The sequence below is a fragment of the Heloderma suspectum genome, chromosome 7 (assembly GCF_057233095.1).
Source record: "Heloderma suspectum isolate Gila_16-S chromosome 7, 16-S_ref, whole genome shotgun sequence".
In the NCBI taxonomy this organism is placed as follows: Eukaryota; Metazoa; Chordata; class Lepidosauria; order Squamata; family Helodermatidae; genus Heloderma; species Heloderma suspectum.
This window is the reverse complement of record NC_139464.1, coordinates 107060447-107080803: the sequence shown is the minus strand read 5'-3', so window position 1 is coordinate 107080803 and position 20357 is coordinate 107060447. Positions and strand designations below refer to the sequence as shown.

The 20357-nt window shown below is 44.9% G+C and overlaps 1 protein-coding gene across 3 annotated transcripts in view; it reads left to right on the top strand.

The window, feature by feature from the left end:
* MAGI2 (membrane associated guanylate kinase, WW and PDZ domain containing 2) overlaps positions 1-20357 on the top strand; it is a 977993-nt gene that overhangs the window by 907432 nt on the left and 50204 nt on the right. For all 3 annotated transcript variants that reach the window (XM_084811512.1, XM_084811513.1, XM_084811511.1), the window contains one exon: positions 2090-2233. In XM_084811512.1, coding sequence (XP_084667638.1) covers positions 2090-2233 — 144 coding nt within the window. The remainder of the gene's footprint in view (positions 1-2089; positions 2234-20357) is intronic.

Genomic DNA, 20357 nt, shown 5'->3' with positions numbered 1-20357 from the left:
CAGTAAACAATAACCATACTGGACACAGACCAACAATGATCTGATGCTTTATAAGGCAGATTCACATGTTCAATTTGCTTTGAATGCAATAATGTATATATAAGTATTTTTGGTGATAAAATAATACTTAAAACAATTGAAAATGGATCCAGGGAAGCGTGGCAGGGGAGAGATTTACACATACACATTGCACACCCCCTCATGAGGCTCATGTTCTCAATCTGGGGGTGTTATTACATCCAGCCTTATTGCTGGAAGGCCAGGTGTATTCCATGGCACAAAGCATCTTTCACCATCTTAGGCTGCACCCTCTGATAACATCCCATTTGACCTGCTTTAAGGCATTGTCTTGGAAAACTGTTTGAAAACTTCAGCTGGTGCAAAATATTGTAGACAGAGGATTGACTGGGACCAGGAATTCAGATCCTATCTCACATGTAACCCCTTGTGCTTGTGTAACGAGACTCATTGGATTGTGGTCACACAGCCATTTGTTTCCACTTTTACCATAGAATGAAATGAATAATCTAAGCAGACCCACTCAGTGGATTGCCTTAATACAAACCAGATGGAATTGCTGCGTAAATACTGTCTCTTCTATCACTCCCGTGGATGGAGACTGCTTGTAATTAGGAAATCATAAAACTCCCTGCAGAGGCACTCAAGGGAAGCCACTATTTGTTCAGAAGGTCATACCTGTACATGTACTTGCATTGTGATTTGAATTATGCAAGCAGACACGATGTATGCAGAAATGAAACAGGTGCTTCTCTGCACAGAGTCCTTAGATCCTGACATTTTCATTTTTCTCAGTCTTATGATCCAATCCTAAGACATATTGCACCAGGACATAAATAATGGGGCAGATGAAGCAAGCAGAAACAGCGGGCCAAATGTTAATTTATGTTAGGCAAGTAATGTGTGTCACTTTTTATGTGAACCTTACAGAAGGGACATACTGAAATGGTTAATGATGCTTAAGGCTGGACTAGTTCTGTGGACTTCGATTAAACAAAAAAACCCTTTTAAGAGCAGAATTAAGAGAATGGAAGCTCTTCCTGAACTGTATGACTCCAGGTTTCGCCTGTGGAGACTGCACGTTGGAATGTTCTTCCATGAAAAGCTCCCTGCATATAGAAAATGAGGCTTGCAGGAATGTAGAGTAGCACATCTCAAATGTCCTATTTTTCTATTTGGAAAAAAGATTTCTTTGTGGGAGAGCATTTAGACCTGCAACCTCTCTCCCCAAACAGTCCAGAGAAAGCTTTACTACTTGACTTCGTAAGTTTTATAAATTGGACATGAACAGTGTGTGAGAGAGAGTATATGTGTGAATCTCAACACACATCCTATACACAGAGAGGGGAGCAGGGAGGCAGAGAGAGATTATATAGCACATCATGTGTAATATAGAATGATAGTGCTTGGTAATTCAGAAGAGTAAGGAAACATCAGATTTGAAAGTGATGCATAAACAAGTTTTCTAAATTTTCCAAGAGAAGTGTTTAATATTCTCAAAATCTCCTTTCCAGCCTTATCTGCAATCCACAACTGAAATACTAAGGCATAAGCAGATTTACATCCTAGTCCCATAACAATTTTCTTGGAAGTATGTCCCATTTATTTCACTGGGATTACTTCCAGATAAGCTTGCTTCCATCTCTTTGGTTTTATTTGCACTGATGTATCTGCCTATGATGGATCTTAATGAGTGACAATGTTGGAATAAAGTCATTTTTTGTGACGTTGACTTTTCATTGGTGTAGATACACCCCCTATTAAGCACTTATCTGCTGAAATCCTAAGTGCTTATCCTAAGTGATTTTCTACATTCAGACATCACAATAAACCATGATTTATCATGACAGCAAAGAAATTAGGTGAGTCTGAGGCTCACACACTCCACCCCTCTCCCCTCCTCTGGTGCAACCATAAGGAGAAGATTAGAAGCTTTTGCTTCCATTTGCTTCCAGCTTGACACCAAGTGCTTTCATTTTAATGAGCTATAGATTGAGAATGTTGGCCTCAATAAAGGAAGATGCTGTCGTTCATTAAAATAATATTTTTCCCATGTTCTTTGACCATACAGGATTTTGATTATTTTACGGTTGACATGGAGAAGGGAGCCAAAGGATTTGGATTCAGTATTCGAGGAGGAAGAGAGTACAAAATGGATCTCTATGTGTTGAGGTTGGCAGAAGATGGGCCAGCAATAAGAAATGGAAGAATGAGGGTAAGATGGGTTGAAGAGTTGGGCAATAGCACACAGGGCTGGCCCTATCATTAGGCAGAGGGAGGCAGTTGCCTCAGGTGGCAGATCCTGAGAGACGGCAGAAAGGTGTTGGAGGAAAGAGGTTTATGCCACATGGCTTGCCTTGTGCTCCCTAAGGTAGCCTCCCTAAGCTAGCATGGTTCAGTAAAGGACATCGTCACATCACCAGTATTGAAGAAAGATTCATCTTTTGCACATAGTTGGCTTTCGTACATAGAATAGGATGGGGCAGCATTTTATTCCTTGTCTCAGGTAGCAAAATATCTTGGGCCAGCCCTGCTAGCACAAGTACTTGAATGTAAGTTTCATTGAATAAAGTAGAACATAACTTAGAAGTAAGCATGCATACGATCAAGCTGTAAGGCTGCAATCCTATGCACCCTTACTCAAAAGCTGAATTTTCTTCTGAGTCAAAGTACACACAGCTGAGCTGCATGACAGCTATTCTGCAACCTTTTCTCATAAGGATCTCTCTCTTTTGAGTCTGAAATCAATAGGATTTACAACATGAAGCTGGACAATTGGAACCTAAGGCTGCAATACTATACCTACTTCCCTGGGAGTAAGACCTCTGAACTCAATGGAACATGCTTCTGAGTAGCATGTATATTAAGGGTGGGCCGCCACTGACCCCTGTTGAGATTTGTGGCAGCACCAGCAGGAAAAAAAATCCATTTACTGCTCTGTAGCAGTAAATGGGGGCGGGGGAATGGCCACCACAGGCACCCCATGGAATTCCACAGGACGCCAGCAGTGGCGGACCCCTGGGGGGAGGGGGTGTTGGGGTGTGAAAATGGCCCCTGGAACTCCTGCTGTTGCCCACCCCAATGTATAGAATTGTACTATAAGAAAATCAAAAAGATGCAGTCCTTTCCTAGTAGTAATTCATGCACGATGGTCTGTGTAACTCATCCAAATGTTCAGGCTCTGCCCTTTCTTCTTGATGCAGAATCTAACTTCTTTTAAGGTAAAAAGTATTTTGAATTCTGTGGAAGCCATAATTTTACAGTAATCTCTTCGCAACGAAGGATTTTCATGGGGAACTAATATATCAGATAGCAGTGATGGACTTCAGAAGAGCAATATATACATCTTAACCATCAACCTGCAGCATTCGTTGTTACTTTTTATCACATAAGAAAGCTATGTAGTGGGGGGGGGGGCTGTGAATTCATTAGAAGGAGATCAAAGACCTAAGAAAAGAAACATCAGTAACAATGCAAAAGCACTATCATTATGTAGAGAAAACACAATGTACAGATAAACAAATCTGTTTGATCATATATTGTGGATTTGCCTGCTCTTTTTGGCAATATATAAATATCCTGCACAAATAAAAACATACTGCACCTTTATAAAATTTCCTTCATGGCAGGAACTGGTGTGGGCATTATTTATAGTTCTGTCACTTACCCCCTCTGGTTATTTGTTAATAACTTCTTGAAACTAATGATTAATGACTGATAGTGGGACCTTCCATATATTACAGCAATGTCATGGTTGCCACTGAAAATTACTTTCACAAGGCAAGCAAGTGTCCATGTATTGATTCAGCTTTGTATTCTGCAGAGGCACAAGGCTACATGTTGCAGAAAGTTGTCTAGATTATGGATATAGGAGCATTGTAAGAGGCTCTTTATGTCTCTTGCAATCAGCAGCACAGTCCAGAAACTGCAACTGCTTTCATAATATAGGTGGCACTTGAACTATTGAGAGATGAGCTTTAGAATATTTCTTTGCACATGGGTGCTTTAGGGAGTGTGTAGCATTTTTCTTCGCACTGTGAGAGTTCATTGACATTAACGAAGAATTATAAGCAAGTGTCATAAGGACATAAGAAGAGCTCTGCTGAATCAGATCAAAGGCCTATCTAGTCCTGCATTTTATTCCCACAGTGGCCAACTGGCTGCCTGTAGGAAGCTCACAGGTAGGGCATGAGTGCAATAGCACCCTCCCGCTCGTGTTTCCCAGCAACTGGTGTACATAGGTGTACTGCCTCTGATACTGGAAGTAGCATATATCCCTCAGGATTAACAGCCACTGATAGCCTTATCCTCCAGGAATTTATCCAATCCTCTTTTTGGAGCTGTTGCTGCCCCAACCTGTAGTAGTGAATGTCATAGTTTAACTATGTGCTGTGTGAAGAAGTCTTCCATTTATCTGTCCTGAACCTCCCACCATTCAACTTCACGGGATGACCCCAGGTTGTTGTATTATGGGACAGGAAGAAGATCTTCTCCCTATCGACTTTCTTCACACCATTTTGTTGGGTTGGGTTGTTTTTAAAAAAATATATAGTATACCCTTTCCTTTTTAACGCTGGTGTTTTTTACCATTTATGTTTCCTGCACAAGAATATCTGCATCTAGTCTTATAGCACTTAAGATTGCAACCAGGAAAAAGTTGCAAAACATTAAGCGAAAATACACATTAAGGAAGTCAGAGGAAAAGGCTTGCAGGATTTGCAAAATATAATAAAAAGGCTTTAGTCACTGGGATGCTGAAGCCCTTTCAGAAAACGCATGCAAGAGGAACAAGTAGGGGAAGAAAGTGGAACAGCAGTCTTGCATTTAACAGGATGTGTGACAGCCTCTTCAGTGAGGATCGCTGGCTGGGTCAATAGACTCCATCCAAAGAAATGAACTAAGAATGATGGGTACACAAGACTGATGGAACGGAATTCATCAGAGATTAGAGGAGAGGTATTCATTTATAGAAGAAACACGAGCAACACTGAAGAAATGAAACAGCAACAACTGAAAGTGCTCAATGGAGAAGGAAGCCAACAGAGCTTACCTGAATTCAACAGGTGCAACAGATCAAAGTCTCTTAGGTGCTGGGGCACAAATGTACAGTACAATCTTATTTTCTAGTTCTAGTTTTGATTAGAGCTTTGCAATATTCTTGCATCTGGTTATCAAGGTGGTCTAGATGGCATGCCACGGGGGTTGACACCCCTGTTCTCATTGGTCTCCCTATCAGAATTTCATGTGGGCTAAGTTCATTTCTTCCTGGGGTGTCCTTTATACTGAATAAGGCCAAGGACTGCGCCTCTTGCCAGGGTAACTTATTTTGTTCACAGATTTTTACTATTTTATTCAAAATGCCATTTTGCCTTTCTCCTGGCCCCGCTGACAGAGGCAGTGAAAATATTGTTCAATGGCTAGACTTTGGGCCACTAACTGAACCACGTGGCCCTTAGGCATTTGGATAGAATCCATTTACAGTGATAGGAAGGGCCCCTCCGGAGGAGGGTGCGCCTACCTTTTTAAGTATTTATTTTATTTATTGCATTTATATCCTGCCCTTTTCCCCCTCTAGGGAACCCAAGGCGGTGTGCATAATCCTTGTCCTTCACCATTTTATCCTCACAACAACAACCTTGTGAGGTAGGTTGGGCTGAGAGTCTGTGACTGGCCCAAAGTCACTCAGTGAGCTCTGATGGCCGAGTGGGGACTAGAACCCGGATCTCCTGACTCGCAGTCCAACACTCTAACCACCACACTACACTGGCTCTTTAACAGTTTCTTGTTATGCCTCTGACAAGTTTCACACTGGGAGGTTGTAAATTTGCAAAAGGCTATGACTTCTGGGGCACATTACACTTGTTGAATCATTTTTGCCATCTCCTGTTTGGCTGCATATCAGCCCATATGGGCTGCACGCACCATACATTCATGTTAACATACTTCTCCCTGTCATTCAAAACTAGAGTCGGGGTCAGAGTTGAGGCCTCATCACTGGTTATTTTAGACAGGGACATAGGGACACTCTCTCTTCATGTGACCTACTTGTCGTCACTGGAAACATTCTCTCTAAAACATTCAAAAAAGGAGTGGGGCCGCGGTCCCCAATTCCCTGTTCTCAAAACCTTTGTGACTTCATCCTCAGCCCCTAACTCCTCACCAACCTCTTCCGCGATTCCCTCTGCCTCTAAACTGAACTATTTGTTACTGTAACTGCACTACTTGTAGGCTTAAATCTGCCCTTCTAGGTCTTCTCTTCTTCTTTTTTGTGCATATAAACAGTGCTGTACAACTTCAGTAATTTCATCTAATTTCTTTCCCCTCCACCCTATGGCTACTTCTTTAAGGGTCTTTTGAATTGGGGGAGGGAGAGCAGACACAATAGTGTCCACTATTACTTTAGGGGCAGTTACTTTCAGGTCTTATATACCAGACCATCTTTCAAATGCTTTTATAATTCAGTTTTGGAGATCTGCTGTTGTCTCTCCAATTTTCTATTTTATGCTGTGTATTGTATCCCAGTTACACGTGTCTGGGAACACCTTATCAAATGTTGCCACTAGATTATCTAAGCGGGCTTTCACGGTGTCATGGTCCGCTGGTGGGTCCTGTGGCCATTGTGACTGGGTTTGCAACTTATTCCAGTCTACTGGGCTAACAATTAAATGCATTAACTGATTGACATCAGCCCAGCTAGTATTTTAACAACTCACAACACAAAGGCATTCCTTCTTTAAATTTCTCTAGGTCTTTCCAGGAATCAGGGAACTATTTGACTAAGTTCCTCAAATCAAATAGAGACCATGGGGCATGTACTAACATTGTATTTTTCCCATCCCCGGAAGGCACTTGGCACATAGGACATTGAAGGTCCTCTAGCCAGTCTTGGTCTTGACCTGAATCAATGTAGTGGAGTCAGGAGGTGGCCTGTATGATGGTGACTCACTACAGGTATCAAAAAGGAAGTCTTCAGGAGTCTCATCATCAGTAAAATCTTGTCTAGGGGCGCTCTATTGTAACTTCTGACTAGAATTCTGAAGACTCTTAATTTCTGTTTCAAATAAGTATTTACTAGTCTCGCCAACATTCGCTGCATCATGGAGAAAGCAAGAGAATTCCAGAAAAACGTCTATTTCTGCTTCATTGACTACGCTAAAGCCTTTGATTGTGTGGATCACAACAAACTCTGGCAAATTCTTAAAGAGATGCGAGTACCAGACCACCTTACCTGTCTCCTGAGAAACCTGTACGAGGGTCAAGAAGCAACAGTAAGAACCAGACATGGAACAACTGATTGGTTCAAAATTGGGAAAGGAGTACGACAAGGCTGCATATTGTCACCCTACTTATTTAACTTATATGCAGAGTACATCATGAGAAATGCCGGGTTGGATGAATCAGAGATCGGAATTAAGATTGCCGGGAGAATTATCAACAACCTCCGATATGCAGACGATACCACCCTAATGGCAGAAAGTGAAGAGGATCTCAAGAGCCTCTTGTTGAGGGTGAAAGTGGAGAATGCAAAAGCTGGTTTGAAACTCAACATTAAAAAAACTAAGATCATGGCATCTGGCCCTATCACTTCCTGGCATATAGAAGGGGAAGAAATGGAAGCAGTGACAGATTTTACTTTCTTGGGCTCCAAGATCACCGCAGACGGTGACTGTAGCCATGAAATTAAAAGACGCTTGCTCCTTGGGAGGAAAGCTATGGCCAACCTAGACAGCATAGTAAGAAGCAGAGACATCACCTTGCCGACAAAGGTCCGTCTAATCAAAGCTATGGTTTTCCCAGTAGTAATGTATGGCTGTGAGAGCTGGACTATAAGGAAGGCTGAGCGCCGAAGAATTGATGCTTTCGAACTGTGGTGCTGGAGAAGACTCTTACGAGTGCCCTGGACTGCAAGGAGGTCAAATCAGTCCATCCTAAAGGAAATCAACCCTGAGTGCTCATTGGAAGGACAGATAATGAAGCTGAAGCTCCAATATTTTGGCCACCTAATGCGAAGAGAAAACTCCCTGGAAAAGACCCTGATGCTGGGAAAGACTGAAGGCAAAAGGAGAAGGGGACGGCAGAGGATGAGATGGCTAGATAGCATCACGGATGCAATGAATATGAACTTGAGCACGCTCCGGGAGAGAGCGCAGGACAGGAAGGCCTGGCGTGCTATGGTCCACGGGGTCACGAAGAGTCGGACACGACTGAACGACTGAACAACAACAACAGTCTCTGCATACCAATCATAATATATGTCCCACTGAGGCTGATTTATCCTTGAACCTTGACCCTCTAATTGGGTTCTGAAATACACAATGATTTCTAATTTAAAATTGTCCTCAGTTGGGGAGCAGAACCTGGGGTCTCCTCTGATGTCTTTGCCCCACTTGTCTAACCATTTACAAGTCTTGGGACTATAATTGTCACCAGGAACCCCGTTCCTGGTGATGGCCGGGAATCCTCTTACTTTGTCCTGACCCCATCTCCTCAGTAAACAGAGACTAAGACAGCACTTCCCTCACCAACGCAAGGGCCATCATTCCAGCTCACTGCCTGGATTGGCTAGTGGCTTTCACCAGGAGTCTTCGCTGGTGCAGGAACACAAAAGCAGACGAAACAAGACAAACAAACCCGTGCCTTTCCTTGGGTACCCCCTTTCCTGGTGGCAACTTCACCAAGTTGCTGTGGTCTCTCCGGAGACCACCCCGTCCTAACAAGAGACTGCCAAGGCTCAGACAGAGCTCACCATTTCAGTAGTCCATCCTGGGCAGAACCGTGTTGCTGCTATGAATCTGGATGAGGGACAAGGAGGGCACAGCTTTGTCTCTTAGGAATCTGAGCCCTTAAGGGTATTTTTCAAATGGGTTCCCTCTTTTCCCTGGATGGCCGGAGCTGGGGTCCCTCAAAACCTTGGGTGGTCACATTCCCCAAATGCCAGATCCCGGACGAGGCCCCCAAACTGTCATGGCAGCAACAAGGTGCTTTGTCGGCAAGATGATGTCTCTGCTTCTTACTATGCTGTCTAGGTTTGCCATAGCTTTCCTCCCAAGGAGCAAGCGTCTTTTAATTTCATGGCTACAGTCACTGTCTGCGGTGATCTTGGAGCCCAAGAAAATAAAATCTGTCACTGCTTCCATTTCTTCCCCTTCTATATGCCAGGAAGTGATGGGGCCAGATGCCACGATCTTAGTTTTTTTTAATGTTGAGTTTCAAACCAGCTTTTGCACTCTCCACTTTCACCCTCAACAAGAGGCTCTTTAGATCCTCTTTGCTTTCTGCCATTAGGGTGGTATCGTCTGAGGTTGTTGATAATTCTCCCGGCAATCTTAATTCCGACCTGTGATTTATCCAACCCAGCGTTTCTCATGATGTACTCTGCATATAAATTAAATAAGCAGGGCGACAATATGCAGCCTTGTCATACTCCTTTCCCAATTTTGAACCAATCGGTTGTTCCATGTCTAGTTCTTACTGTTGCTTCTTGATCCTTGTACAGGTTTTTCAGGAGACAGGTAAGGTGGTCTGGTACTCCCATCTCTTTCAGAATTTACCACAGTTTGTTGTGATCCACACAATCAAAGGCTTTAGCGTAGTCAATGAAGCAGAAATAGACGTTTTTCTGGAATTCTCTTGCTTTCTCCATGATCCAGTGAATGTTGGTGATTTGATCTCTAGTTCCTCTGCCTCTTCGAAACCCAGGTTGTACTTCTGGTAGTTCTCAGTTCACATACTGCTGAAGCCTATCTTGTAGGATTTTGAGCATAACCTTGCTGGCATGTGAAATGAACGCAATTGTACGGTAGTTTGAACACTCTTTGGCATTGCCCTTCTTTGGAATTGGAATGTTAACTGACCTTTTCCAATCTTGTGGCCACTGTTGAGTGTTCCAAATTTGTTGGCATATTGAGTGCAGCACTTTAACAGCATCATCTTTTAGGATCTTAAATAGCTCAGCTGGAATACTGTCATCTCCGCTAGCTTTGTTATTAGTAATCCTTCCTAAGGCCCACTTGACTTCACTCTCGAGGATGTCCGGCTCAAATTCAGTGACCGCACTATCATGGCTATCAGGGACATTCAGATCTTTCCTGGATAGTTCTTCTGTGTATTCTTTCCACCCCTTCTTAATCTCATCTGCTTCTGTTAGGTCCCTACCTTCTTTGTCCTTTATCATGCCCGACTTTGCACAAAACGTTCCCTTGAGATCTCCGATTTTCTTGAGATCTCTAGTCTTTCCCATTCTGTTGTTTTCCTCGATTTCTTTGCATTGTTCATTTAAGAAGGCCTTCTTGTCTCTCCTTGCTGTTCTCTGGAACTCTGCATTCAGTTGGGTATATCTTCCCCTTTCTCCCTTCCTTTTCGCTTCCCTTCTTTCCTCAGCTACTTGTAAAGCCTCCTCAGACAGCCACTTGGCTTTCTTGCCTTTCTTTTTCTTTGGGATGGATTGAGTTGCTGCCTCCTGAACAATGTTACGGACCTCTGTCCATAGTTCCTCAGGCACTCTGTCTATCAGGTCTAATCCCTTAAATCTATTCGTCACCTCCACTGTATATTCATAAGGGATATGATTTAGGTCATACCCTGAATGGTTTCATGGTTTTCCCTATGTTCTTCAATTTCAGCCGAAATTTTGCAAGAAGCAGCTCATGATCTGAGCCACAGTCACCTCCAGGCCTTGTTTTTACTGACTGTATAGAGCTTCTCCATCTTTGGCTGCAAAGGACATAATCAATCTGATTTTGATATTGACCATGTGGTGATGTCCATGTGTAGAGTCGCCTCTTGTGCTGTTGGAAAAGAGTGTTTGCTATGATGAGCGTGTTCTCTTGGCAAAACTCTATTAGCCTTTGTCCTGCTTCATTTTGTACCCCAAGGCCATGCCTGCCTGTTATCCCGGTGATTTCTTGACTTCCTACTTTAGCATTCCAATCCCCTATGATGAAGAGGACATCTTTTTTTGGTGTTAGTTCTAGAAGGTGTTGCAGGTCTTCATAGAACCGATCAACTTCAGCTTCTTCAGCCTCAGTGGTTGGGGCATAGACTTGAATTACTGTGATGTTGAATGGTTTGCCTTGGATTCATACTGAGATCATTCTGTCGTTTTTGAGATTGTCCCCCAGTACTGCTTTTCCCACCCTTTCGTTGACTATGAGTGCTACTCCATTTCTTCTAAGGGATTCTTGCCCACAGTAGTAGATTTATTGGTCACCTGACTTAAATTCGCCCATGCTTGTCCATTTTAGTTCACTGATTCCCAAGATGTCGATGTTCAAACTTGCCATCTCATGTTTGACCACCTCCAGCTTACCTTGATTCATTGACCTTACATTCCAGGTTCCTAAACCATATTGTTCATTACATCATCGGACTTTCTTTTCACCATCAGACACATCCACAGCTGAGTGTCCTTTCGGCTTTGGCCCAGCCGCTTCACTCTTTCTGGCGCTACTTGGAAATTCCCTCTGCTCTTCCCCAGTAGTATATTGGACCCCTTCCGACCTGAGGGGCTCATCTTCCAGCGTCATCTCTTTTAGCCTTGTGATACGTTCCATGGGGTTTTCTTGGCAAGAATGCTGGAGTGGGTTGCCATTTCCTTCTCTAGTGGACTACATTTTGTCAGAACTCTCCACCATGACCTGTCTGTCTTGGGTGGCCCTGCACGGCATAGCTTATGGCTTCACTGAGTTACGCAAGCCCCTTCGCTACAACAAGGCAGTGATCCATGAAAGGGATCAGTTCACTAGCTTTTCACAAACCACTAGTCCCAAGGAACTCTATACTGACAAATTTATTTATTTGTTTATTTATTTAAAATATTAAATTGGCCAGATTTAGTGCATATGCAGCAAAGAATTGCAAAATGAGTTTCTCTAGGATGCTAAATGTATTTCAGTTGCACAGTTGATTCCATCATTAATCAGAAGCAAATGGGTGATCCATTATGCAATAGCTTTACACAAGCTGAGAACAATCCACAGCATTTATTCAATGGAAGAGAAAGAGAGGGGAAATGCCTTTTTACAGGTGTTTCACAGGTATGATTAATTTGATAAATCATACCTGTGAAACACCTCTAAAAAAACATACCGCTTTTACAGGTATGATTAATTTGATTCCTGCGATATAGTTTTGAAGTGATAATAGTTTTGAAATTTTGAAGGGCAGGTGTTCTTCATGACGGTATCCCTAGCCACACCCCAGGGAGAGTCCAAACATGCAGGCAGCTGTTTTGATCTATATCAACAAGCAACTAACGTGTACATCTCCAGGAGGTGCAGGTCTTTTGTAAAGCTAATGGATCTTAATTGCCCATTCAAGACCAAAGCACCCCAAAATACTTTACCTTACAATAGGGATAGCTCCCAAGAATAACTTGTAGCTGGGGGGGAAATCCATAACCCCCACCCATCCGTAGTTACTATGATAGCAGAGAGAACAGGAAAGCTGTGGAGGTGGCAAGTTACATCATTCCTGCTAATCGAAAAGTCTCAGCCCTTCAACCCTGTGAGCCCTGGATCCTCCACAATACTGCTTGATTCTCCAAACATCTGCTCAGCTTGACTCATTACAAATGTCTTTATAATTCCATCATTCATGGAAAACCTTTATTAACCTTTGTAAAAGAAAATTGAACTAATAACCTGAACTCTAATCAGGTTTAGGGCGCAATCCTATGCATGTTTAGACAGAGAAAAGGCCTACAACTCCCAGCATGCCCCAGCCAGCCATGAAATCAGAGCCAACAGTCAGTGGAGACTGTTGGCTCTGATTTCAGTCGGGCTGTAATTCCCTTCTGGGTTTTAGTCGGAACTAGGGCTGCGCACCTTGGCCTCAGTCCGAAGCCTGAATAACGAGGCAAAGTAACTGATTCGGCGGTGCCTTGGCATGATATGACGCAGATCAGAACAGACGGAGGTACCCAGAAGCAAAGCGGCTCATCGACAAGGTGCCTCGTCTGTCTCGGAGATGCATAGCTCTTTTGATGCCTTCTGAGCAGCCCAGACAGGCTGGTACCAAATGCATCAACTTCAGAGAGATCCGGGAGGGAGGAGGGGGAAGGGGAGAGGAGGTAGAGGTGCCAAACATATCACTTTGAGAGAGATCCTGGAGGAGGGAGGGGGAAGGGGAGAGGAGGCGGTGGAGGAGGAGGGAGTGAGCTTTGGCGAGTGGCAACTCTAGTTGCCAAATTGGGGCTGAACATAACTGCGCAGTCCCCAATCAGTGACAGTGACGGAGAGGGGGAAGGAATACCGGAATTAACTTACTGGAGAGATCAGCCCCCTTTTGTTCATTGTGAGAGAGGTGGTGTTACTGGAGTGGAGACGACTCTGTCCGTCCTTACCACACCCTTCTGTAAAAGGTTTACCATTCATTCTTCTTGTTTGTTCATTTAAAACTCCAGAAAATTTCACTTTAGTTGCTTATCTTGCCCCCCGCACACGCACACACACCCCTTTTCAGTTCTCTCTTAGCCATTAGTTTGCCCTTGCTTTGATTCTGTCTATATGAGAGAGAGAGAGAGAGAGAGAGAGAGAGAGAGACCGCATTCCTGTATTCCTTCCCTTCTCGTTTTTTAATCTCTTTTCCCTTAAAAAAAAAAAAACCTTCTGTTACGATTACAGTGAGTCCTCCCCCCGCCCTTTGCTAGTTTAGTGTTTGCTTTTCTTTTGCTCTTGTGTGCGCGTGCTTGTGCTGTGGGGACACTCAAACACAGTCCACATTTCCAAAAACAGTGGGCAAAGCACCACACAGACACATTAACAGCTATTATTTAAATTACATAATACTACGCTGTGTGGCAAAACAAGCAAGCCCAATATGATGTATCTGTGGGGTGTTGTTGGCAGGGGCAGAAGTGGGCGAGGTGCCATTGGGAGTAGCAGCACTGGTAGGCAAGCTGGCTCTCCCCCAGTGCAGATAGTGTGTCCTGGTGTAGCATGGCAGGAGACTGCAGAGACAAGCCCAGAGGTCACTGTTTCAGGATGTCGGATGTCCTCGGCGTGGTGGAGGGTCAAGAGGAGGAGGTCCTCCAGGATGTGGGGGAGGATGAGGATCAGGTAGAGGCTCCAGCACCTGACCCCTCTTTGATTGTTTCACCTGCTTGGGTGATGATCCCGGAGACTCAAGGTGGGCAGTCTCTGTCTCCACAGAAACATCAGGGCAGCATCGTGTGGGACCACTTTGAGGTGGGACTGGATCCCAGCACTGCCATCTGCCGCCACTGCAAGGCATCTCTGAGCAGGGGAAAACAGCCAGGGCACTACACCACCACCAGCCTGCTCCTGCTCTTAAGGAGGCAGCACCAGTTGGTCTTGCTCAGGGAAGAGGCCCCACGTTCCAGCAGGCAGGCAGCAAAGACAAGCAGAATGCTGGTAGTGCCAGAACTCCTGCAAGCTCTCCGTCTCACACCCCCAAGAGGCTTAGGCAGGCCACCATGGAGGAGATGAGGAGGGGGAAGTATGGGTCCACAAGGTGGAGGTTTCCAACGCCCGACCAGATCACCAAGTGCATATATAAATAAATATAAACTGGATAATGATGTGTACTTTGCTACACTCTCAGTTCCTTCAGTTTACTTTCACAATTTTTTAAAATTAAAATGTCTGAAATTTGGCAGGTCTGGTGTGGCTAAAAAAAAGGAATTTATTAAAATATAAAATAAATATAAAAGTGGTCCCACACGATGCTGCCCTGATGTTTCTGTGGAGACAGAGACTGCCCACCTTGAGTGGACTCGCCAGGTATGTTGTCTCCCGGGAGGACAGATTAGAGGCATGACTGAAAGGTTGCCTGCGCTCATAAAGCCCACTGACAGGTATCCCTTTCTTCTCATCCATGTGGGAACAAATGATACCACCAAGCGGAGCTACGAAGAAATCACGTCAGACTTTGAAGCTTTGGGAAGGAAACTCAAGAACTTTGGAGCCCAGAGAGTTTTCTCATCCATCCTTCCAGTAGTTAGAAGAGGGAAAGAAAGGGAACAAAAAATACTCCGGGTGAATGACTGGCTGCGAACGTGGTGCTGATGAGAGAGATTTGGATTCTGGGACCACGGGCTATACTTCCTGGAAGATGGGCTTCCAAGGGCAAGGGACGGGTTGCACCTCACAAAGGCTGGGAAGAATGTGTTTGGCCACAGCATGAAGAACTTCATCAGGAGGGCTTTAAACTGAATCCTACAGGGAAGGGAGATGTAAATTTGTGGGTAACAATCGATGTAGGCGCATGCACTGCAACGGAGAGAACAGCTCTAATAGCGCCCAATAATAGTCTTCAGACACATGTAGGAAGAAAGCCAACTATGAAGCACATGGTCTTCGATGTCTATATAGTAATGCCCAGAGTATGGGAAACAAACAGAACAAACTTGAACTCAATACAGGAGGGAAATTATGACTTGATAGGTATAACTGAGACTTGGTGGGATGACTCTCATGACTGGCATACAGCATTTGAAGGATATAACTTGTTCAAAAAGAACAGAAGGAACAGAAAGGGAGGTGGGGTTGCACTGTATGTGAAAAATACATATCTCTGCACAGAAATACAGGAGGATGAGCTTGGTAGCCCCATCGAGAGCATCTTGATCAAAATTAATGGAGCAAAGAATAAATGGAACCTGATGGTGGGAGTCTACTACCAGCCACCCAATCAAGGAGAAGACGACGATGAAACTTTTGAAAAGCAAATAGCCAATGTTTCAAGGAAGCATGATGTAGCAATAATGGGGGACTTCAGTTTGCCCAATATTTGTTGGGAGACAAATTCTGCAAAACATGGCCCCTCCAGTAGGGGTGGACGAAAGTCACTTACCTGTCCTCGAAGATTTCCTGCGGTGGGGGGGAGGCGCTTCATGGTTCCCCCCCGAAGTTCAGGCCAGGGGGGGAGGCTTCCCGCCTCGCCCGGCCGAAATTCAGGCCGGGGGGGAGGCTTCCCGCCTCGCCCGGCCGAAATTCAGGACGGGGAGGAGGCGCCTCGCCTCACCCCACCCGGCCGCGAACTAAACAGTAAAAAAAAAAACACCCCCGTGATAGGCTACGTGACGATTAACATAGCCTATCACGGCTAGATCTGCAAAGTCAGCCGTGATAGGCTACATAAATCGCCACGTAGCCTATCACGGGTGACTTAAAAAAAAAAAAAAAGCGTGTACGCAAATGGCAGCCCCCATAGGGAGCCGCCATTCGCATTCCTTATTTGGTCGCTGTAGTCTATGTAAATGTTTACGTAGACTACGGCAAAAATAAGGGCAACGCAAATAGCGTTGCCCTTATTTTCGCCGTAGTCTACGTAAATCTTTACGTAGACTACAGCAACCAAATAAGGAACGGGAATGGCGGCTCCCTATGGGGGCCGCCATTATCCGTACGCGCTTTTTTTTTTAAAGTCACCCGTGATAGGCTACGTGACGATTTACGTAGCCTATCACGGCTGACTTTGCAGATCTAGCCGAGATAGGCTACGTTAATCGTCACGTAGCCTATCACGGGGGCGTTTTTGTTTTTTTTTTCTTTTATTGCAATGGCGGCGGCGGCAGCCGGTCAAAAGATCGGCTGCCACCCCCGCCCCTGACGAAGACCCACCGAACCGCCGGCCGGACCCGCCGCCGGGAGGGACATTCGGCAGCAAAGGTAAGTCCCGTCCCGGGGGGGGTGCGGAGAATTTCTCCCCGAAACTTGTTCGGGGGGCTGAACACGTTGGCGCTCGGCCCCCCGAAGTTTCAGGGAGAAATTCTCCGCCATCCCTACCCTCCAGGAAATTCCTGACTTGTGTGGCGGATAACTTCCTCCTACAGAAAGTAGAGGAAGGAACTAGAGGATCGGCTATCCTTGACTTGATCCTAACCAACAGAGATGACTTAGTGGATAAAGTAGCAGTTACAGGAACTCTGGGGGAAAGCGACCATGTTGTACTTGAGTTCTTGGTTCTAAGGGAAGCAAAAGCCGAGTGTAGTCAAATGCGTACCCTGGATTTTAAGAAAGCTGATTTTAATAAACTCAGAACAATGATCAGTAAGGTCCCATGGCAAGTGACCCTAACGAGAAAAGGAGTCCAAGATGGGTGGGAGCTTTTAAAAAAGGAAATTCTCAAGGCACAATTACAAACAATTCCAACAAGAAGAAAAGGTGGAAGACAACAGAAGAAGCCAATGTGGCTTCACAAAAAGCTTAGAGATGACCAGAAAACAAAAAAGGACACATATAGGAAGTGGAAAGAAGGCCAAGTAACAAAGGAAGAGTACAGGCAGGTAGCACAGAATTTCAGGGATGGCGTCAGGAAGGCTAAAGCTGAGAATGAGCTGAGGTTAGCGAGGGATGCTAAAAGCAACAAAAAGGCTTTCTTCAGATACGTGCATAGTAAAAGGCAGAGGAAAGAAATGGTTGTTCAGCTATTAAATAAGGATGGCAAAATGATAACAGATGACAAAGAAAAGGCAGAGGTGCTCAATTCCTACTTTGGCTCTCCCAAAAGAGGGTCTATGACCCCCCTGGCAAAGGCGAAGTACAGGCTGAAGGGGCAGGATTGCAGCTTGAGATCGATAGGCATATGGTCAAGGAACACCTAATTACTTTGAATGAGTTCAAATCTCCAGGGCCAGATGAGCTGCACCCTAGAGTAATAAAGGAACTGGCAGAGGAACTCTCAGAACCGCTGTCTATTCTCTTTGAGAAATGGAGGACAGGGGAAGTGCCAGATGACTGGAGGAGGGCTAATGTGGTCCCTATCTTCAAAAAGGGTAAAAAGGAGGAACCTGGGAACTACAGACCAGTCAGTCTGACATCAATCCCTGGGAGAATTCTGGAGCAGATGATAAAGCAATCCATCTGGAAGCACCTTGAAAACAATGCAGTGATTCCTCGAAGCCAACATGGATTTGTCAAGAACAAGTCCTGCCAAACGGATCTGATCTCATTTTTTGATCAAGTCACCTCCCTTGTAGACTGTGGGAATGCTGTGGACATCATAATACCTCGACTTCAGCAAAGCTTTCGACAAAGTGCCCCATGATATCCTGATGAGCAAACTAGCTCAAAGTGGGCTAGATGAAACAATGATCCGGTGGATCCACATTTGGCTAAAGAATTGGACTCCAAGAGTGCTTATCAATGGGACCTTCTCAAACTGGGGAGAGGTAACAACTGGGGTACCGCAGGGCTCAGTCCTGGGCCCAGTGCTCTTCAACATTTTTATTAATGTCTTGGAGGAGGAGGTGCAGGGAATGCTGATCACATTTGCAGATGACACAAAATTGGGCGGGATTGCTAATACTTTGGAAGACAGAAATAAAATTCAAAGTGATCTGGATAGACTGGAGCACTGGGCAGAAAACAACAGAATGACATTTCATAGGGATAAATGCCAAGTTCTGCACCTAGGAAAAAGAAACCAAATGCACAGTTACAAGATGGGGGATATGTGGCTCAACAACACTACAAGCAAGAAGGATCTTGGAATTGTTGTCGATCACAAGCTGAATATGAGCCAACAACGTGATGTGGCTGCAAAAAAGGCCAATGCCCTTTTGGGCTGCATTCATAGAAGCGTAGCTTCCAAATCCCGGGAAGTACTAGTTTCCCTCTACTCAGCACTGGTTAGGCCTCATCTGGAGTACTGTGTCCAGTTCTGGGCACCACACTTTAAGAAGGATGCAGACAAACTGGAGAGGGTTCAGAGGAGGGCAACAAAGATGATCAGGGGACTGGAAACAAAGCCCTATGAAGAGAGACTGAAAGAACTGGGCATGTTTAGCCTTGAGAAGAGTAGACTGAAGGGAGATAGGATAGCACCCTTCAAGTCCTTGAAAGGTTGTCACAGAGAGGAAGGCCAGGATCTCTTCTTGATCATCCCAGAGTGCAGGACACGGAATCATGGGCTCAAGTGACAGGAAGCCAGATTCCGGCTGAACATCAGGAAAAACTTCCTGACTGTTAGAGCAATACGACAATGGAACCAATGACCTAGGGAGGTGGTGGGCTCTCCCACACTGGAGGCGTTCAAGAGGAGGCTGGACAGCCATCTGTCAGGGATGCTCTGACTTGGATTCCTGCATCAAGCAGGGGGCTGGACTTGATGGCCTTCTAGGCCTCTTCCAACCCTACTATTCTATGATTCTATGATTCATTTTGTGCGTGCTATCGAAAAAAAGCACATTACTACAAAAACAAACTACTCTGCCAGTCTGCCTTCCAGGCAGTGTGTGTATTCAGCCAAAGAGAGCCTGAGCCTGTGATTCTTCTGAATAGGAAGTACTAGGAGAAAGGGGTTGTTTGCGCTTCAAAGAAACCTGCAGCAGAGATTAGGGATAGTGACCTCCTCCACTTCAACACACCTAACTTATTATCCCTTCTCAGTTTGGTTTGAGTCTCTGAGAACAACACATTTCACCTGTGGCTAGCACAAAAACTACTGGGTCAAACCATCTGAAATTTGGCAGATGGGATCCCCTCCAAGGGGGGCTGAGAGTTCCCCATGTGTCATGCACTTCTCTGCAAGCAGTGAAAAGTTATAGCTCTTTGCTTTGTGAGTTTTTGTGGAATAAATCAAACTTCACCTGCACCTAGTGCAAAAACTACTAGGCCAAGTTGCCTGAAATTTGGCAGGTGAACACCCCCTCCATGGGGGTGGGAGTTCCTTAAAATTTCATGACAGTATCATTAAAAGTGAAAAAGGTATGGCCATTTGTGTTTCCCCATGCAAATCAATGGGAAAATGTCAAAAATGAATGATGCGGATGTCCAAAACTCATTTCGGATTTGGATCCGAGTTGAAGCGGAATCAGTCCGAAGCAAAGCAGGGCCACTTCAGAAGATCCGAATTGGCATCTGAAGCTAAGTGGGGCATCCATGCACAGCCCTAGCCAGAACCAGCCAGAACTCTAAAGGAGCTATCCAGGGTGCTGAACCATAGGCCCAGATTGGGTTCAGCAACTTGGATAGCTCCTTTAGAGTTCTGGCTGGTTCTGACTAAAGCCCAGAATGTAATCACAGCCCCACCAAAATTGGAGGGCCCCCCCAGCCTCCACTGGTATAGCACCACAGAGCAATTTGCCGCTGAATTTCACGTCACACTGGCAACTTTTCTCACTTGGGTCGGAGCACCAGGGGCCCCTGGACCTCCCAAAGTTGCCCAGCCTATCTATATGCAGTACATTGCTGTCAGTGAGAAGTGCATTCAATTGCACATCTCCATGTACATCCTAGTGCATGCAGAGAGAGATCAGAGCAAGGATGTTTGTATAGGTAATACTAACAATGGCCAGGATGTCATGACAATTCATTATATTTCCACTTAAAACATGGGGAGGGTTTATATTACTTTATATTAATCTTTATTAGATT